Source organism: Musa acuminata, chromosome BXJ3-9 (assembly GCF_036884655.1).
Source record: "Musa acuminata AAA Group cultivar baxijiao chromosome BXJ3-9, Cavendish_Baxijiao_AAA, whole genome shotgun sequence".
In the NCBI taxonomy this organism is placed as follows: Eukaryota; Viridiplantae; Streptophyta; class Magnoliopsida; order Zingiberales; family Musaceae; genus Musa; species Musa acuminata.
The window spans coordinates 11,747,301-11,767,298 of record NC_088357.1 but is presented as its reverse complement, the minus strand read 5'-3'; the positions used below and the strand labels follow the sequence as shown (position 1 = coordinate 11,767,298).

The window sequence follows — 19,998 nt, the reverse complement described above, 5'->3', positions numbered from 1 at the left end:
ATATCATCCCACCCGCAATGTATACTTATTATTTTGTAATCAGATTTCTCTTTTCCTTGGCTTTTGTAAGGTATTTATGCTAGTAATAATATTATTGTTAGGTATATCTTTTTTCATAATTTGGCTTCTCTGAATTTTGATAATATTCCTTGGGCTTTGATTAGTGACTCTAATTGCATCCTCGAGTCTTCTGAAAAGTATGATAGTTCTCCTTTCAAACTTAATATGGTTCTTAGATCTTTCTAAAGCTTAGATTCTTCTATTCTTCTATTGGTTTGTTTAATCTTGGGAGTGATTCTGTTAATTTTACCTGGTCCAACAATAGAAAGAGATTGGCTAAGGTTCTTGTTAAGCTTGATCAGGTTTTAGCCAATTCTTCTTAACTATACTTTTTTGGTAATTCTACCATTACCTCCCTTTCTAGATATCTCTCGAACCATAACTCTTTGATTATTAAGGTGATAAATAAGGCCAAGAGGATTCACTTCATCTTTTAGTTTCAGTCATTGTCAATCGAATACTAAGAGGTCCACAATCTTATAAAGATCACTAGTCTATTTTCTTCTCTTCTTATGGTCTAATGTCTTCCTTATCCTTGAATTTAAAGCATTTTAGGTCCATTCATTATAATTGAAACTGAGACTACCTTGGATAATTGGGGGATATTTCCTCCAAACTTCATGAGCAGATTCTAGCACTTTGAGAACAGAAAAACTTGCACCGATCTTTCTGAGATCGATAACATCAAGATGATGTGTCTTCACAATCATTTATAGGTTGTTATTAGATAAATTAATATCAAATGATAATGTTAGGCTAAAACTAAGTGAGACAACGAGGGAGACCACAACACAAGATATTATTATGAAGACAAAACTTTATTCACTAGCTTAAGGTGAATGACGACATCATTGACCACCCTAAATCTATCATGCTTGAGTTTACTAAGTTATATCACAATCATCTTACAATCATCTTTAGCCGGAGGATGGTTCCTCCATGCACCACTCTTTTGTTTAGTCTTCTTTCAATATGTTTCAAAGTCATATGACTTTTTCCTTAGTTAAACCTTTCTCTTGTGAGGAAATATGATTGCCCATTGCTTCTCTTGGTAAAGGGAAGAGTCTCGGGCTGGATGACTTTACCATTGAGTTTTATAGGTATTATTGGGATATTATGAAAGACTTTCTAATGTATTCTCTCATACAATTTTATAGCTCTTCTATTCTTCAGTAAGATTGGATTAGGACTCTTTTTATCTTCATCTCTAAATGTAAAAATCTCTTGATAGTGGGGGACTTTCTCCCAATATCTCTCTACAATATCAATTATTATATTTTGTTTAAAATCCTTACTAATAGGATCAAACCTTTTTATGATAAGCTTATCTCTTTTGAGCAATTATCCTTTATATGGGTCATACTATTTATAATTATATTTTAGTTGCTTAAGAATTAACTCATTCACTTTATAACTCTAAAGGGAAAACCCTCTTATGTTGATTAAATTAGATTTTGAAAAAGCCTACGTTCATCTTTCTTGGAGAGCTATTAATAAGGTTGTGGGTGTTTTCACCTTTTCTCATCAATTTATTGATTGGGTCATGGAATGTGTCTATTTTTCTTTCTTTTACTTGTTGCAATAAGTATTCCTCTTATTTTAAAGATGAAATGGGTGTTAGGAAAAGGGATCCTCTATCCCTTTATATATACATTTTGGTTATTTAGCTTCTTTCAACTTTATTAAACTAAGCTATCTATAATGGTAATCTCACTCCTTTTTTATTTTAAATATAAATTTAAGTTGACTCACTTAGCATACATTGATGACATTATCTTGTACTTCAAGTTTAATAAAAAATTCTGTCATACCATGCTAAGTTGTTCAACCATTATGAAGTCTTAACCAATCAAAAAAATATTTGATTATTCTATCACGGGGACTATTGCTAAGTTGTTCGGGACAATCATGGAGCTAATAAAAAATTATATCATACTATTACTAAGTTGTTCAATCATGGGGATTATGATTTATCCTCATAGAATGTATGAGGAGATATTTGATTGTTTCAATAATTAAATCTCTAGCAAATTAAGTAGATAGAATGACTTTTCTTAAGTTTATATAATTACATTCGTAAAGTTTATTTATTTTTAATGCTACTCCTATGTATTCTCTAAATATCTTATAGATATTTTAAGCTATCATGAGGGGTATTAAAAGAACCGTTAGGAACTTCCTTTAAAATTTGATTCTAGGTATACACTTGATTACATAGAAAATTATTACTAAAACTAAATCAAAATAGGGTTTAGATATTGGTAACCTTAATATTACTATATCTTCTCTTCAAGTAAAATGCATAGAGTTGTTTCTAAATTATGTTCCTGGCCTTTGAACTAATATAGTCATTGTCAAATACAATTATTATAATCCCTAGGACTCTCTCTCTTCTTCGGGTGTAGCTAGTCTTGGAAATTTTTTATTAGTCCTATGAACAATTTGGGATCAGATTTTTCTCCTACGATGAAAAATGGTGATTCAAACAGTTTAGACTCTCTCCCTCGTATTTTTGAGTTGCCTATCAAAAATAAGTTTACTTTTGTTAACTCTTTTGTTATTCTTGATGAATATAAAGTATCATCTTTTATTTCAAATGAGATCTTTCCTAAAGAAAATCATTAGTTTTGGAACATTAATCTTAAAGGACAATGCTTTCTTTCCCAAATAACCTCGATAATGATTTAATCATATGAAAAACTCTTTAGAATATTCTTACCTTACCTCATGTAATTTTATGTTGTTGGAATCTTTTACATCATAAACTTAACACTTTAGAAAGATCGGCTAGATTCAACATTTGTACTCCTCACCCTTGCTATTTCTACTTGATTGGTCCTGACAACCAACAACATATCTTCCTTGGGTGTTCTAACATCCCTTCAAGTGTGAGAATTTTTCTGACAAAAGCTGCACATCCAATTTTCTTACTTCTCTAGGGGTGAGGGTAGTCAGCTAAGATAGGGGATAGCTTTCTCCTCCTCTTCTTCTAACTCACATGTGAGAATTCTAGTTGCCTATAGCTTTTGGATGATATGAATGATCAGGAATGATTTAGGATCCAAAAACTCTAAATGCAACACCTTCAGTATTGCTTTTAGAGTTGTTGCTTATCTCTGTGATAGCTTTTCATTAGACTAGCCTTCAGGGTTAAAGAGAGATGCATTGTTCAAATGAAGTGGACAAAATCGAATGAAGGATGGACAAAGCTAAATGTTGATGTGCATTTGAGGTCGAGACTGAACTTAGAGAGGCTATATTTATGCTTCGATCCAATAAGGTTGCAGTCCTGATTATTCGCTATAAGTTTCTTCAAGGGAGAAGCTGCTAGGCCAATGAACTTATAGCCATGAAGGATGGTGTTCAAGCTTTCATTCATTTGGGTGTAACAGTTCTTTATAGAGATAGATATTGAATGGATTGTAAAACGTCCTCTTTAGCTGTTGACAAATCCCATTATGGATCTTTTTTATGTACTCAAGGTTTATGTAGAGTAGATGGTGAGTCATATTTTAGAGATAGCAACAAATGTGCCCATTGGCTAGCTAGTCATATCATGTTTTGACTTCAGATTTAGATCCAAAATTCTACCATTTGGAGGAGGGGATACCTTGTAATAGGTTTTTGAAGTAATATATTATTACAATAATATCTCACCTTTATTTTTCCTTCCCTCTCGTAATAGTTGATTATTGGTCTAATGCTAGTGCATTAACAATCGATCCAATGAATAAAAAAAATAAATTATAAAATAAAATAATATAAAATATATTATAAGATTAATAAAATTTTGAAATGTATATTATAAGATTACTAATTTCAAATCGAGTCAGAACCAAAACCAATCTTAGTAGTTCGTCCACTCCAAACCAAATCAGAATAAGATGTTTGGTTCCGTTTCATGGCTTTTGGAATATTGTAAATTCAAAAAAAATTGATAGTAATGAATAATTTTATAATTACATCAATTTAATATTATTTTTTAGTCATTAGGCTTATTACATGTATTGAAAGTTTACTAAACTTTTTAAAGTGGCACTATAATCAAAACTTGAAAATAAAATTACAATTTTATAATTTTAGCTTATTTTTAATTTAAAATTAAAAATAAAAAAGAACCAATGATTTGAATCGACTTGTTTGACTTGGTTTCGATTTTCCAAAATAATAAACGAGAATTATTAGTTTTAGAATCATAATCATGGCTAGTAGAAGGTATAAAAATATATAATATAAGTCATTTTAAATAATATATGAATATTTGTAAATATTAAAAATTATTTTTTAATTCTATAACAATATATAAAATTATAAAATTCTTTTGAAAAACAATTTATATAACCATTATTTTTAGTGTAGATATCATTTTAAATTAAAGAAATAATGTCAGCTTTTTTCGAATTTTTTAGTTCATTTTTAAGGTCGTTTTAATATTTTAAAATATTGTATGTTGATATATTGTAATAAAACAATATTACAAGACATACATATCTTAATTTTATGTATGTATGTATATATATATATATATATATATATATATATATATATATATATATATATATATATCACATTAGTTTATATATATATATATATATTTCACATTAGTTTATATATTTTTACATTTTATAAAATTTAAATATTATTTCTTAAAATTATATTTTAAATTATTTTAAAATTTATCTAATTAAAAATTTTATAAATGGTTGGAATTCGAATAGGTCCAAAACTTATCGAATCAAAACAAACTAAGTATAGAAAAAATAAAATAAAATTCGAAAAAACTACTGGTAAAAGACTCCTCAAAGTTTTGTGGCATAAAATTGAAAAGTAAAAATGGTTTTATGGGACATATTTTAATATATTATACTCATGAAAAAATATATAAAATAATTACATTATGAAAAATAAGGAATAATAAAATCTTATTCCTTTTTAAAATAATATTATTCTAGACATTCTAAATAAACAATAGCTATGGCTCTTAGAATCATATGGTTGATTGTTCCCCCCATAAGCCATAATTTCAGTACATAAATAATTTATAATTCAAAACCAATATCTACCCAAAAATTTAAGGAAAATATATGATCGTCCATCCATATTAGAATCATATTATTATCAATTTCCTTGAACATTCCATATATCTTTATTATCAATTTCCATAGAACCAATCATTATAAGCCAACGAGGATGAGATTAGATCATTAGAACTTGCTATTAGATAGTCAAAATTTTAATCGACTTAGTTAATTGTCATCCTGAAAAATATAATGCATCAAAAGTGTTTCTTGATTCTATTTATTATCCTACGTAAAGTTAGACATCTTATGGCAAAAAAAGTTCAAGTTGCGGATATATAGATGTTATGATCATTACCTATGGTTTGTCCATCACCAATTCATTTTTACGAACCCAACGTGACAATACTTCATGGCTTTCAGAAAATGTCTCCCGTGCAAATTAATTTTAGGTGAATAATTCAATGTTAAATCACCTACCGTATGTATATATGACGTATTTTTCGTATATGATATGATTAAACTTGGTCGTTTGATTGTTAGAATAATGGTGTTAAAGTTTTAATTGATATTTATGTTGTTATATATATAAACCTTTTTGTATTGGTAACTTTCATATTTATCAACTCTGAATTTTAGGTTAGGAAAAAAATAAATAATATATGTGTGATGAATTTTTTATATTCGATGATCGCAATCTTGAGTTCCAATCTCATTTTCGTCACTTATCTTTTGTAAGAAAAATAATAGATGAAAAAAATAAATATTTAAACTAATATATGTCTAATATCTAAATATTTGAAAAAATATCATTGGTGCATATTTTATTTTAGAAACATTAAGAGCAAACGTTGGAAAGTTTTATGGTGCGTCATTTTACATATATATATATATATATATATATATATATATATTCATTTGCCTTTTCCGTGTGTAGTTCTAAATAATGGAAAGTTTTATGGTGCGTCATTTGCCTTCTCGGCGCGTAATTCCGAAAAATGAAAAGGTATAAGGTGCGGACCCTACCCTCGAACGAGGGGGGCCCACGTAGACCCCATCGAAATTTGAACCACGCGCCTCGCCGCTAAGAGGTGCTGACGCCACGGTATCCGCTCCTGTATGACCAGACCCTGGCCACGTGTCAGAGTGGTCCCCACCCTGGCAGCGGCTCGCTGTTTCAAGAGCCCGACACATCATCGTCAGCGTGGCTGAGCTGGAGGTGGAGGACGGTGGAGAGTTTTAAACCCTGCCTGAGCTCATACAGGAGATCCGGCAACGTGATGTTTCCGGGTCGGAGTACGTGCGTGCCGAAAACATTGCTGCTTTACAAAAAGTATTACGCAATAAATAAATACATGGAGGCGACGCCGCTGCCTTCCGAAGCGATTCAAAGCCAAAGCCAAAGCCAAAGCCTCGGGAGTCACACCCATCCCACCCTCCTCCGTCTCCGGCGATCCCACCCGCCGGAGACTGCCGCCGCCGCCGCGTCAACCGTAGTCGGAAGTTGGTGATCTCCCACCAGAGATGCCGCCCGCGATGGTAGACTTTGGGTCCCGCCCCGCGCCTTCCTCCCCTCTTCGAAACCCTAGTAAAGGTGAGATCTCCGCTTCCGGTTCTCCTTCATTCCATCTCCGCAGCGGCATTCCTTCCTCCGGCGGCTCCAATTCAAGTTCCGTGTTTGGTTTCCCGCATCGGAGTGTCCTAGGGCAACAGCCCCCTGCTTCGAGGGGATTAAAGAACGCTGATTTTGATGGAAAATTCGCTGCCCCAGTTCCTCCTGTACCTTTCCCTCCAATCCACCCCGTTCCAGTTCCGGGGAGGCCATTGTCGGCTGTGGGGCTCTCTAAACCTCGACTTGTGAAGGTGAGGAAGCATCTGGCCTCGCCTCGGGTGAGGTCGGCAGCGACTACGAACGCCAATGATGGCTCTGGGTTCAATCCATTCCATTCCGGCCCGGTCGGCATGGAGTCGGATATTTCTGGGCGGCATCAGAGGGACGGAGTTCAGGGGCTTGACGAGAAGTTTCATGGATGGAATCCATTGGAATCTGAGGCAGGTTCAAAGATTCCAGAACATTCAAGTTCAGGTAGTTTAAAGTCTGCAAAACCTGGGAGTGCTGGTTTTGTTATGAGTGACGGGGGAGCTTTTGTCTTTGGAAGCAGTGAAAAGAAAGGTTCAAATTTGGGTCGGAGCAAAGGAAAAAAATTTGTCAAGTCTGAGAACACTGGTTATGGGTCGGACAACAGTATGAAAAATGTAGCGTCTGCAAATGTGGTGGAGGAAACATTTAGCTTCAGTCGTTTCTCAAATAGAAGTTCTGACGATGGTTTATATGTGTTCGGTAGTGGTATGAAGAATTTTTCTTCAGAACAAGGCCCTCCAGCGGACCTGAGTGATCAGAATGTCAGGAATCTTGCATCTATTAAGTCCCAAAGTGATGGTTTTGTCTTTGGCACCACTTCTGTAATGAACCTAGGCAAAGAAGATGATGGATCCGGTAATAACCCAGTCCATAAACCTCATTCTGATGCTTGTATCTTTCAAAGTGATCTGAAGCAAAGTTCAAATTCTTGTGAAAATTCATCAGAAAATTTAAGCGGTAGGAATAATGGCATCTTTGAGTTTGGGAAGTCGGAAAGTGCTGCTTTTGTCTTTGGTACAGATTCTGTGTTGCTTTCTGGTGTGAAAAATATTGGTTCCAGTAGCATCCATGGAGGTCCGTCTAGCTTTGTTGACGGGAATACAGGTAGGGGTATATTTTCTAGTGAGGGTGTTCAGAGCAAAAGTGATAATTCAAGTGGGAATGAGGATTCGAGATTGAAAAATTCTGGATCTATCAGGTCTGAATGTTATTTCTTTGGTGCAAGCATATCCAGCAATTTTGGTAGCAAAGACAATGGTACCAAGGATGTGATAAATAATGTTATTAGTGAAGGTGGTAGGGAACCCAATGTAGGTTCTTCTGTATGTGGAAATGCCACAAGTTTAAATTCTAATTTGGGCCAGGAATCATTTATTGCTTTGGATGTGGGCACAGTCTCGAGGCTTCACGTCGAAATGAGGAAGTTGAACTTGCAGAGACCTGATAATGAGGTTGAGCCAGAGAAGGCAAAGCAAGCTGATTGCAGGGCTAAGATTAATGAGGGTAATACTTTTGTTTTTGGTAGAAGCCAGAGTTACCTGAATTCCTCTGGTGCTACTGACTGTTCCAAGCTCAGGGAAGCAGGTACACCTTTTGTTTCATCATTATCTGGCCATGATACTCAGTCTATTGCTAGTGGCTTAAATTTTGCAAGTGTATGTGAAGAACAGAAGTTACCACACATGGAATTTACAACACCTATACATGTTACTCCTATGTTGTCAAAGGAGAGCTTATTTACTGGACCTCATCAAAATAAGGAATTTAATGTGAAGCGAGAATCTAGAACTACAAGAAAGAAAAGGAGAGAGAAATCTAGACAATCTGTTCCACTGCACAAGGACTTTTCTAAAACATTTGCCTCAGTGGAAAAAGTTGTTGAAACTGTGGAAAAGTTCTCTTCTGGTGGTTACTCACCAATGGATTATTCTCCTTATGACGAGATATCTGATGAATCCCGCCATATTTTTTCCTCCTGTGAGTCAATTGGTACAAAAGAATCTGTTCCTGTAGGTGAAAGAAAAGAAGATCCTGTTTCTGCAACACAGCACTTGTATATTAATAAAGATGGTGTAACACTTAGAGAACATGAAAATAGTGGTTCTAGAGATTATATTGAGAAGGATTCTGTTGACAAGTCTTCGTTTATAGGCGAACAAATTACAGAAAATGGTAGAGAAAAATATTTTTTCAAATCTGACAACATGGATCGTACTTTGACCAGCAACGCTGCTGGAATGAAAGCAGAAACTGAATCCTGTAGTTCAAATTTTGAGCCACAAGCTAATGAGAATGAAAACTGCTTTAATCTTAACTCCAGCTTAGAAAGTTTTCCTGGCTCTGATTTTACCTTTGGTGAATTAGCTTTTAATCAAGGTCTGTTATCAGCGGAAAAACGTCAACACAGAAAGAAAAGTAGGATGAGAAGTTCCAAGAACTTGAATAATTCAATCCCGAAGGTCAGTGTTCCGATGGTTCCCCCTTCTGAGAATTTGTTACCAGAAGCCAATTCTGTGCAACCTGTTGCTGAAAGAGACTTCAAGGGCAAGCTATCTGTTCCTCAAAATGGGGATGATGTCGTAGCTGAGAGACAGAAAAAATTGGAAAAGAGAAAAGATCCCATATCCACAGTTGGAGCAACTGCCACTGAGCAGGAAGTCTGTAACCAGTGGCGTCTCAGGTACCTTTTTATGCATTGGTTTGATTTGTTCACTTATTGAACTACATTCATTCTGATTTGGCCTTTTGTCGGTAAGAGTAGCACTTGCAACATCTCATCTGTTCATTGGTAACTTATAAAGATTGACACATATAGTCTCAGATGCTTGAGCCCAGTCAGTTTACATTTTTGGCATTTGCTTTTGACATTGACTTACTTATGTTCATAAGGGGCAACCAAGCATATTCAAATGGGGACATGTCGAAAGCTGAGGATTTTTATACTCGAGGGTTGAATTCCATCTCTATAACGGAAGTTTCTAGAAGCGACAATAAGGCATTAATGCTGTGTTACAGCAACCGTGCAGCTGCACGAATGTCTCTTGGAAGAATGAGAGAAGCGCTTTCTGACTGTATGATGGCTGCTAAAATTGACCCCAGCTTTCTCAGGGCTCAAGTTAGGGCTGCATGGTATGGTTCTTCACCTCTCATGGTTGACTTTAGCATGATATTACTGCACGTTCTTATTCTAAATTATGTTGTATAAGCATAGAATGCAACTTTTGGTGTAATGAGAACATTAAGTTATTAAGATATAGAGAATGAGCCTAACCTAATGGTTGACATTCTTGGTTAAATTTGTTCTGTGTAACATTGAGGGCAGGCATTCTAGCTTACCTTTGTGATCAAAGTAGTGATAGGATGGCTGTCTGTGAGTTTCACTTTAGTTATTTATGAGGTCTAAATTAGCAAGGTTTGAGAATATCAAATATATATTTATGGATTGTAAAGATAGTAATACCTGGATGTTCTTTGTTTATCAAACTTTGAGTAATGATACTTTGACCTCCTGCTCCATTGGTTACAAAAAAAAAAGTAATCTACATTCATAAATTTTGAGGTCTTAGTATAGGATTATTAATATTAAAATTTTGTAGCATCATAGCATATTAAAAAAACATAATAAAATTTTAAGCTCTTAGCATAGAATTGCTAAAATATAATAAAAATTCTTTCTAATTGGAACACTCTAGCATGAAGCTGGCCTAAGTGGAATATGATATTCACATGTTTCTTGTAAAGTTTTGTTGCATAATTGTTCTTTTTCCCTTATTATTTTTTTTCTGACTAAAATTTATGATATATTATCATTATCAGTTTGATTGTTAATGTGCATCATATGTTCCGTGTTCTTTCTAGCTCTATGCTAGTACTCAATTTTTTGTATGGCCCTAGAGATACTCTGTAGAGGCCAACAGAGTTGGTCCTGTACTAGGTTACAATGACAATATGAATCCCCACTAAAAACCTACAACTGGCTTATGCTATTTGCTGATTCGATCATGCTTTGGAAAAGAGATTTTAAGGTATGCTCTCGTTCAGATAACTATGTAAAATAAGTATAACAAAGGTTTTCAATAATCAATATTGGGTATGGGACCCATGCACGTCGATGGTTGGACTGGTTCAAGTTTGTTCCGACATACTACGGTACAATATGCTGGAATGTACCAGGGTACAAAGAAAGGAGTTAGGTGGAGGGGCTGGTTCGACATTATACCAAAATATGATATACCAGAATGTACCAAGGTACAAAGAAAGGGGTTGGGTTGGGGTGGGGAGGGAGAGGAGGAGCCGAAGAAGAAGAAGAGGGGTAGAGTCAGTGAAGTACAAGGAGGCTGTGACAGAGGAGGATGAGGAGTCCCATCGGCATGTGACACAGGTAGCGAGAGGTGCACGAGGGAAGGGGGGGGTGGGTTTTAGGGTTGTACAACTTGTGGACCATGATGGTCCACGTGTTGGTTCATGCTTGGACTGGTAAATACTAATCGGTCTGTACCAGTGCGGATTTAATTGCATGTATACAAACATTACAAAGGAAAGTTTCTGGAAAAATGTGGTCAAGGGAGATTTAAAGTTATAAGGCATTCAAACAATCAAATTAAGTTATATGGCATTATAAAGGAAAGCTTCTGGCAAAATGTGGTCAAGGGAGGTTTAAAGTTAGAAGGCATTCAAACAATCAAACTAAGATTGACACTTCATTTTTTTCATTTCACCGGTTTGCAGCCCACGTGTCCATCTAGGAGATTAGTTGCCAGCATGTCTCTTGCAACCTTTATTACATGAAACACTATCATCCAGCTACTTCATCTTTACTGAAGCTTGAAACTGCCTGCTGCAGCTGTTTCATTCACGCTTTAGAGCATGTTCCTTGAGAATCAAATTAGTTCTGAAACTGACCAATAATGATAAATTGAATTGGATCACACTGACTCTGGCCCAACTCAGGTGGACCTACTTTTGGGATCCGTAAAGGTCCATCCGTTCCTCTATTAGGATAACAATGAGCTGGAACCCTCTACTCGTATGTGCCCAACCTTCATGCAAAGCACTTAATGTCCAGTGGAGTGGATGTAGTGTCAAGTGAATCAAATTCAAAGAGATTATGGTTTATTGGCCGGTTTATGTTAAAAATGGCCAGAAAATTAGTTTGGATAAAGGTATTTGGATTCATTTATCGGGTTTGCCGTTCGAATATTGGAATCCCGAATCTCTTTTTTGAATTGTGTTGTTAATTGATTGTTCGCTGAGACTATACAATATCCATCGACCTGAGTCGAAGAGAAAGGTCTATCTATTTTCTTTAGTTATTCAGTTAAACCAATGGTTTGTTATTGGAGTAGATAGCAACAAGTATTTCATCGGACATGCATATTTTTGATTGTCCGATGGATGTACATAATTGAATAAACCCGAGATTTTTTCTTTATCTTTTCCATCAAAATTACTTATTTATGTTGTGCCAATCCAACACAAATCCTTATTTTATTTACTTTAGTTATTTGTGAGTGTGTATGTATGTATACATATACATGTATATATATATATACTTATACATATACATATAAATTCATATATATATATATATATATATTAATATCTAGAATTAGTTAATTTGAATCATGAAAAAGAACTGATCTTAAGGTATATTGTCTGTTCTAAGTGATTTGGTCATATGAAATTTAAAATAGTTTTAAAATATTCTTCTCTTGATGTAGTTGTCATCTTGCATTGGGTGAAATTGAAGATGCCTTGAAGCATTTCAAGAATTGCTTACAATCAAACAATGAGGGAAGTTTAGACCACAAAATCTTAGTGGAGGCTTCTGATGGTCTACTGAAAACTCAGGTTGGTCTTAGTCTACTTCTTGTGGTGTATCTTTTAACATTTGAGACTACGCACAGCTGTTTTCTTTAAGCATGGAAATATTTGTTTTTGAATGACTTCCACACCTGTATATGATTGAACTTTTTGAAAATGTGGTAATTCAGAGATATTATCCTATGCCTGCAATTATTTATTGCTTGCCAGATGGTGAAAGTCCCAATTGATAACAATTTTTGCAGGTATGGTTTTTAGTAACTCGTCTGCATAAATTGTTATCATCGCAGTATGTGATGCAAATAATGTAATGCCAAATTTTATAATTACTTCTCCAGAAAGCAGGAATTTTATATTGAATTTGAAGATCTTCACATATTTTTATCATTTATTTGCCAAAATATATAAGGAAAACTAGCAACTCTTCTCAGCAAGTCGATGGTTTTTAACAGTCATGTAGATGCACAATACTTGGATCTTAATGTCCAATGTTAAGTGTCTTATCGATTGCCAAGCGCATGCTATGTTTTACATTTAACAACTTTTTTATTTGAATCATTTGATCGGTTTGCTTGCTAAATTGTTATACGAGGTCCTAGAGAAGCTGAACAATAAACTGAAGGATTAACAATATAAAACATTTTTTTAACAAGATAAGCCAAGTGATTGGATCACTGATTCTATGGACTTGCCAGCTAGTGCAGCTAGTGTCTGTTAACATTCTTGTGATTGAATTTATTAGTATCTCATGTAAATTATAAGTTATACAATAGTAATTTAGCTACCATCTGTTTCCTCTTATTGCTTTTGGTAATGCTAAAAGTTGAAAAATATTTAAATCAAGGTATACAGTTTCGAATGATACTGCCTGGTACGAGCGATATGTATCGGTTTGACAAGAAACCGGTACACGTACCGCTCGCTACCGGGTGGTATTATATATATATATATATATATATATATATATATATATATATATATATATATATATATATATATATATATATATATATATATATATATATATAAGGCGATGTCGTCTCATTTTTCTTGCCCCACTTTGGGAGAAGAGAGGCGACATCGCACATTTTTTAAAATTTTTTATATATATAATAGATATATAAATAAAAGATTTTATATATATATATATATATATATATATATATATATATATATATATATATATATAGAGGCGACATCGCCGAGGCTTTTCTGCGACGTCGCCTCTCTTCTGCGTTGCCTTGCTTGGGGAGAAGGGAGACGATACTATATACGTCCCTTCTCACGTGGGGGAGAAGGGAGGCGATGTCGCCGAAATTTTTTTTTACTTATATATATATATATATATACCAAATGGTATACCGTTTGGTATATAGTACCATACCATACCGAGAGAAGGTCGAAACTCCGGTACGATACGATATTTCAATCCTTGATTTAAATAACAAAAGTAGTACAAAATTAAATTTATAGTGTGTGTAATTTCAAATTCATTCAAGAATTATGACCTAGTAGTTATCGATGTTCTTTGGTTAAACCTGTATTATTGAAGGAGCTAATCCTTAGAATATTGTTTCCTTTGTTTTAAACTGAGTCACATTTGTATTATACATATTCCTACAACTAATTTTGCAATTATAAGATATAAGAGGTCATATCTTGCTTGCATTCAATGGCATATTAAGACTGGATTATTTTGTTTGCTTTTTATGCTAGTTATAGTGCTAACTTTCCCCTCCCTACGCCACCACCACCTTTTGTTCTTTTGTGCATTTGATGTCTGATACTGTCTTTATGAAACAGCAAGTTGCTGATTACATGGTTCAGTCTGAGGAACTTATGCTGAAAAAATCATCTAATGAAGCAGCAAAGGCATTACAGATAATCATTGAGGCCCTATTTATATCTCCGTATTCAGAAAGATTGATGGAAAGAAAAGCAGAGGCTTTTCTAATGGTTTGTATTCCTTCTCTTTTTTAGTATATTAGTTCACATTAAGACCAATTGAATGATAGATACATGTATCAGAGAGCCTGAATACATGAATTACAACATCCTCCATCGACATCTAACAGAACTATGTCACATTGATCTTTTATTAATTCTATTGTTCTTGGACCTGGCAGTTGCGGAGATACAAAGAGGTGATTGTTTTCTGTGAGCAGACCATTGAAATTGCTGAAAGAAATTATGCTTTGTGTAGAGTCAGCACAGATAATTCTGAAGACATGCAAAGTTGTCCCATGAGGCTCTGGCGTTTGAATCTTATGTCCAAGTCTTATTTCTATTTAGGGAGATTTGAGGAGGCAGTTGAGTTACTAAAGAAGCATGAAAAAGTGACATATAAAGAAGACAAGTATTACTCTAAGTCTCAATATCTAATACACCTTTTGGCATTCTTATCATAGTTAGCACATGTTTCTTGAAGTTTTATTTGTAATATACTACATTATAATTACCAGGAACGTTAATGGGTCTTCAGAATCTCTGGCATCATTGTGTGGCACCATAAATGAACTCTTACGTCTTAAGGTAATTCTACTATTTCCATTTTAGCCTTTAAGACTGATCCATGGGATTAAGGCTTTAAAGAACTTCTAACAGTAGTCTACTTGTGTAACTTCTAAGGAAATTTACTTGCGTCAATGACAAAACAAGTTTTTGTTTGTTTTGGTCTGTTGATTTTGTTTCAACACCCAACAGAAATACTAAAACAAAGTCTTGTTTATGTTTTGCTGGTCGTGCCCAAAGAAAAAGTGTAACCTCATGGCTTTCACTAAATGCATCAATTTGGTTTAGTGCCTTTGTGGTGGCGATCATATAATACCATGCATGATGAAGAAAAATGAATTTATTCTTTGCAATGAAGATGTTTTTGGCAGGGAAATGGAGGGTCTAAAGCCCAATGTTAAAATATAAGATGAAGATATGAGATCCATTTTGCTGTGTAATTTCTTCAATGATATTACAGTTTTTAAAACAATTAGCCCATTAATATTGAGGACAGGATAAACTCTTATATTTCTCATTTGCTCAATTTGCACTTTTTCCTTCACAGGCTGCTGGGAATGCAGCTTTTCAAGCAGGAAGACATCTGGATGCAGTAGAACATTATTCTGCTGCTTTAGCATGCAATACTGAATCACGTCCTTTTACAGCAATATGCTTCTGTAATCGCGCTGCTGCTTATCAAGCCCTAGGCCAAATTACAGATGCCATTGCAGACTGTAGTATAGCAATCGCCCTTGTTGCCAGTTATGCAAAGGTTGGTTATGTATTTTTTGCTCACAGATGCACCTTTTATTTTGAAATTGAAAATTTTGGTTGATTTGCTCTGGTGTCCACATCAAGTACATATGCTATTATGTGGACTGGTGCTGGTAGGATATCAGCATGGTACATAGGTTTGTGTCCAACAGTACATGGATTAGGTTGGGCTAATCTGCCTCATCCGTGTAGTGTAGCTAGCACTTGCTGGCATAAATTAGTATGGTTTCATAAGGTATTAACATCTTGGATTCACATGATTCACACAAGTGTGTCTTAGTAGTGCATTTCATCACATAGTCCTATAATAGCATATTGCATTGGAAAGAACAGTACAATCCTCTACCGAGATATCTTGTACTGAAGATAATTTTTGAATTGTGCTTGGTTCCTGGCACTCCAAACTTGCCATTTGTCATTTGTTGGATACATGCTCATTTTGTTGATGGGTTAAATTGTTTACACTGATGTCTTTTTTTTCAGAATAGAAAACATGCTATTTGATTATTAACAAAAAGTAATATAACCTAATAGTTCTGAGACTTCTGACCAAATAATTCTGCCATGGCTTAAATTAATCTCGATCTGATTTTATCTGAATTTCATTGAAAGTTTGGCTTGAACTTTTTTTTAACTTTTCTTTTTTGTCTAACTTGGTAACCTTAAATAATCAGACTTCTTGAACCATTCTCTTCCTTACATTTCATATGTTGTGAATTTTTGATCTTCATGTTTATGCTCTCTTTATTTTCTAAAAAAGAACAGTATTTCAATTAAGGTCTAATGAATAATTGATCTACATTGTTGGCATGGTCATTTAGGAACATAATTGTTTTCTGAGAACTGAGAAAAAGGATAAAGCACCAGGATTATTAAATAAGCAATAAAGTTGAAATGATAAACAATAAAGTTTAAATCAGTGAATAGCTCTGATTTAGCCATAAATCATCACATTGAGTTTTGAAGCACCCACAGCACCTTATAGAAAAAGTTGGTCATTTTCACTTATTGACTCTTCGTTAATATTGCAGGCAATTTCAAGGAGAGCCACCTTGCATGAGATGATCAGAGACTATGGCCAGGCTGCTAATGACCTCCGCAGACTTATCTCGCTTCTGAAAAATCAATCTAAGGATAAAGACAGTCAAGCTGGAGTTTTGGGAATAAATAGTGGCAATAATGATCTAAACCAGGCCCATGTTCGTCTTTGTAGTGTGGAGGAGGAAGCCAGAAAGGAGACTCCTCTAGATTTATACATGATACTGTAAGTGTTTGGTTTATTTTAACTTATAATTTGTTAGTTATTCTTCTGATGAAAGAAATTTTTTTGGACCATCTCAGTTTAACTCTTCTATCTAGATTCTTTGCTGTGCCATTCACAAATGTTAAATAAAAGCATACTCCAGTTTTACTGGAATCATACCTGACAGCAGTTGGACCTTGCACGTGCTTATTTATGTAAAAGAAGCACAATTCCTGCCCAATAATTCTATTATGTAAGTACTTAATAGATAAGTTGAACATCACTTATACCATACAGTCAGGTTGGAAAGGTTGGAAGTCATTACATGAAATTTAAATATTATTTGTTGTGTTAAGTGAAGTTTTAAATTGCTCACCCGCATGGGGCTGTGAAAATATTTATTAGTGATCTACGGGTCAGATAAGAGAAACATGGTTGGACTAGGCTGTAGCTGAGTAAAGCTTGATGGGTTAGATGGGAGTCTTTATCCTGTCTTCGGTTGTAAAGCCTGGTTACAAGCTGGAAGGTTCCAGAATTGGATTGCTAAAATCTAATTGGTTATAACAGATATATTGTTTTTCACTGGTCAAATGTTTTTCAATCAAGTATTTTTTTCCCCTTATGTTGTCTCTGATTTTAACTTATTGATTCTAGCTTTTCTGTAGTTGCATTGGTATCACATTTTGGTATCTTGTTAAATCTTGTTCAAGTTGTCTTCAGTGTCATTAGGTCATCTCTTTTTTAAGGCTATTCATTTGCAAAGTTTTAAGCTATTGGGCAATGTTGCTTACGAGTTAATTTTGGAATAATCCTTATGGTTTCATGTTTGCAATTGCTTGCTTGGCGCATGCAGAGGAATTGAAGTATCTAGTTCTGCAGCTGATGTAAAAAAGGCATATCGAAAAGCTGCATTGAGACACCACCCAGACAAGGCTGGGCAGTTATTGGCCAGGAATGAAACTATTGATGATGGTTTTTGGAGAGAAGTGGCTGATGAAGTTCACAAGGATGCTGATAGGTTATTCAAGATGATAGGAGAGGCATACACTGTTCTTTCAGATGCGACCAAGGTATATACTTAGCGAGTGTTATATGTTTAATATATTCCTAACTCTCACTTTACAAACCTTATGGTAAAATGTCTACTAGAAAACTAACAATGTTTCTAGGAGAATAAAATGTAAGCAGTGGTAACAAAGATATCTATGGGATTAAACCCTTTTTATGTATTTGTGACATGAGATGGCTAAGGATGGTTTAATTGAAGAGTTATTAGGTATGTTGCAGATGCAATGTTGTTTTTTATTGACAGTGCCAACTTTACACATTCAATAGGATGAAAACAGAGGGAAAACAAGGATTTGACAAAATTTAAAGATTGATGATAAATAAGTAATTAGTTTCATTCTATATCCTGCTACATGGAAGTACCAGAGGCTGCATAAAAGTTATTGGACATCATGATCCGATATAGATGACATCCAGAAGGCAATATTGGTGTTAGGATGCCATTGACACTGCTTTCAACCTACACCCAAAAAGCAACTTGATTTAGTAAATTGGGAGAGGATAGAACTATAAATTAGTCTCTCTTTTTTTTTTGGCATGGATGTTAACTGGTTACTCTTGTGGGTTTGTCTTCAAAAGCATATCTCTTTTGTCTTCTCTTGTTGCAGCGCTTACAATATGATGCCGAAGAGGAGTTAAGGACCACCTTGAGAAAAACCTGTGGTGGGAGATGCACTTCAAAAACCCAAGACAATCACAGCAGTCCATCTGAGAGGCGTAGGTGGCGAGCATATGCAAGCACACATCAGAGGTGGTCAGAATCTTCACGATATTACAAGTGATTTTATTCAAAGAATTACTAACAGCCGGGCCCTTACATGCAACTCTGATGAAATTTTTGTTGGGTGCATTCGATCTTTACCTTTGTCAAAGCCAAATCAGTGCTACAAAATGGTGTGAACAAGGTTGGTGAAACCAAAGTTAGCTGATATCTAAATCAGTGACACGATAAAAAGACTGGGTAACCAGTGAATCATGCTGTCTGACTGGCAGCAGAATCCATGGCCCCATAAATAGATTTTTTGGCCGCCCCATCCCAACTCCAGCAATCATTTGATTGTTCATGGCAAATTGGTTGTTGTAGAGAGAGTGATGATGGTCTTACCAAGAAGATGAATGCGGTTTTAGAGTGTTGTTTTTTATTTGTACTGCTTGTTCATCCTCTGCTGGTGAGGTTTTTGCTTGTAGTTCTATCCCAGTATTTTTTTTTTGTTGTTGTTACATCATCATGTGGCAACAGAAATCACATGAGGTGCGAACAAAACAATATAGCATGACATTATTGTAAATCGAGGAAGTATATCCTTGACATTTTTGATGTTTATCAATCCAATCAAGCATCGATGATGGATTAGGCATTTCAATTTCACTTGATGTATAATTTAATTCAGCAGTAGCATTAGTTGTTATGATTTTCCATTTCTCGATATCATCGGAGCCAATTACTTACTGAAATTAACATCATATTTGTAGGGCATTTTGTGAAAGTTAACCCCTCTTTTTTTGAATTGCTGGGAAAGGACTGTTTGTTTTTTTAATTCCTGGATTGAGTTACAAACCTTCAAAAATATTGAAATTCTCTTTCTCTCCACTGTTTTCTTTTTTCCTCGTTCTGGTACAGTAGTGTACATATATTTCTCAAAATAATCTCCACTTCATTAATTAGGGAATACTAATCATATTGCAAACTTTAGTGTAAGCGTCCAACCAGTGAGACAGTCCATTAATTCATTCTTCTTGACGTGTTAGCAAGTTTATGGGCTTGAAAATAGCTATCTTAGAAACTATTTAGCCTTGGCTTGTAACTCATCATCTCATTCCTTGGAAATCCAATTCAATTCAAGAAAAGGTACCTATCACAGAATCAAGCTTGTCCC

At 34.7% G+C, this 19,998-nt stretch overlaps 1 protein-coding gene across 2 annotated transcripts; it reads left to right on the top strand.

Annotated features, from left to right (window-relative positions):
* Window positions 1-6,443: 6,443 nt before the first annotated feature.
* Window positions 6,444-19,485, top strand: LOC103998248 (uncharacterized). Of its 2 annotated transcripts, XM_009419670.3 has the most exons (10): window positions 6,444-9,400; window positions 9,610-9,849; window positions 12,441-12,570; window positions 14,347-14,499; window positions 14,670-14,899; window positions 15,006-15,075; window positions 15,602-15,808; window positions 16,842-17,074; window positions 17,907-18,123; window positions 18,730-19,485. In XM_009419670.3, exons 1-10 carry the CDS (start codon window positions 6,603-6,605, stop codon window positions 18,901-18,903), a joined length of 4,452 nt encoding a protein of 1,483 aa, XP_009417945.2. In that variant the 5' UTR covers window positions 6,444-6,602; the 3' UTR covers window positions 18,904-19,485. The 2 variants fall into 2 exon arrangements, with proteins under 2 accessions (XP_009417945.2, XP_065024334.1); XM_065168262.1 differs by lacking the exons at window positions 14,670-14,899; window positions 15,006-15,075.
* The last annotated feature ends 513 nt before the right edge of the window (window positions 19,486-19,998 follow it).

Excerpts from the sequence above, each read along its gene's own strand:
- LOC103998248 (XM_009419670.3), top strand. The coding sequence starts at position 6,603 with ATGCCGCCCGCGATGGTAGACTTTGGGTCCCGCCCCGCGCCTTCCTCC. Across the intron at positions 14,900-15,005 it reads GTGACATATAAAGAAGACAA|GAACGTTAATGGGTCTTCAG; the intron begins GTATTACTCTAA and ends TATAATTACCAG. Across the intron at positions 18,124-18,729 it reads TTCTTTCAGATGCGACCAAG|CGCTTACAATATGATGCCGA; the intron begins GTATATACTTAG and ends CTCTTGTTGCAG.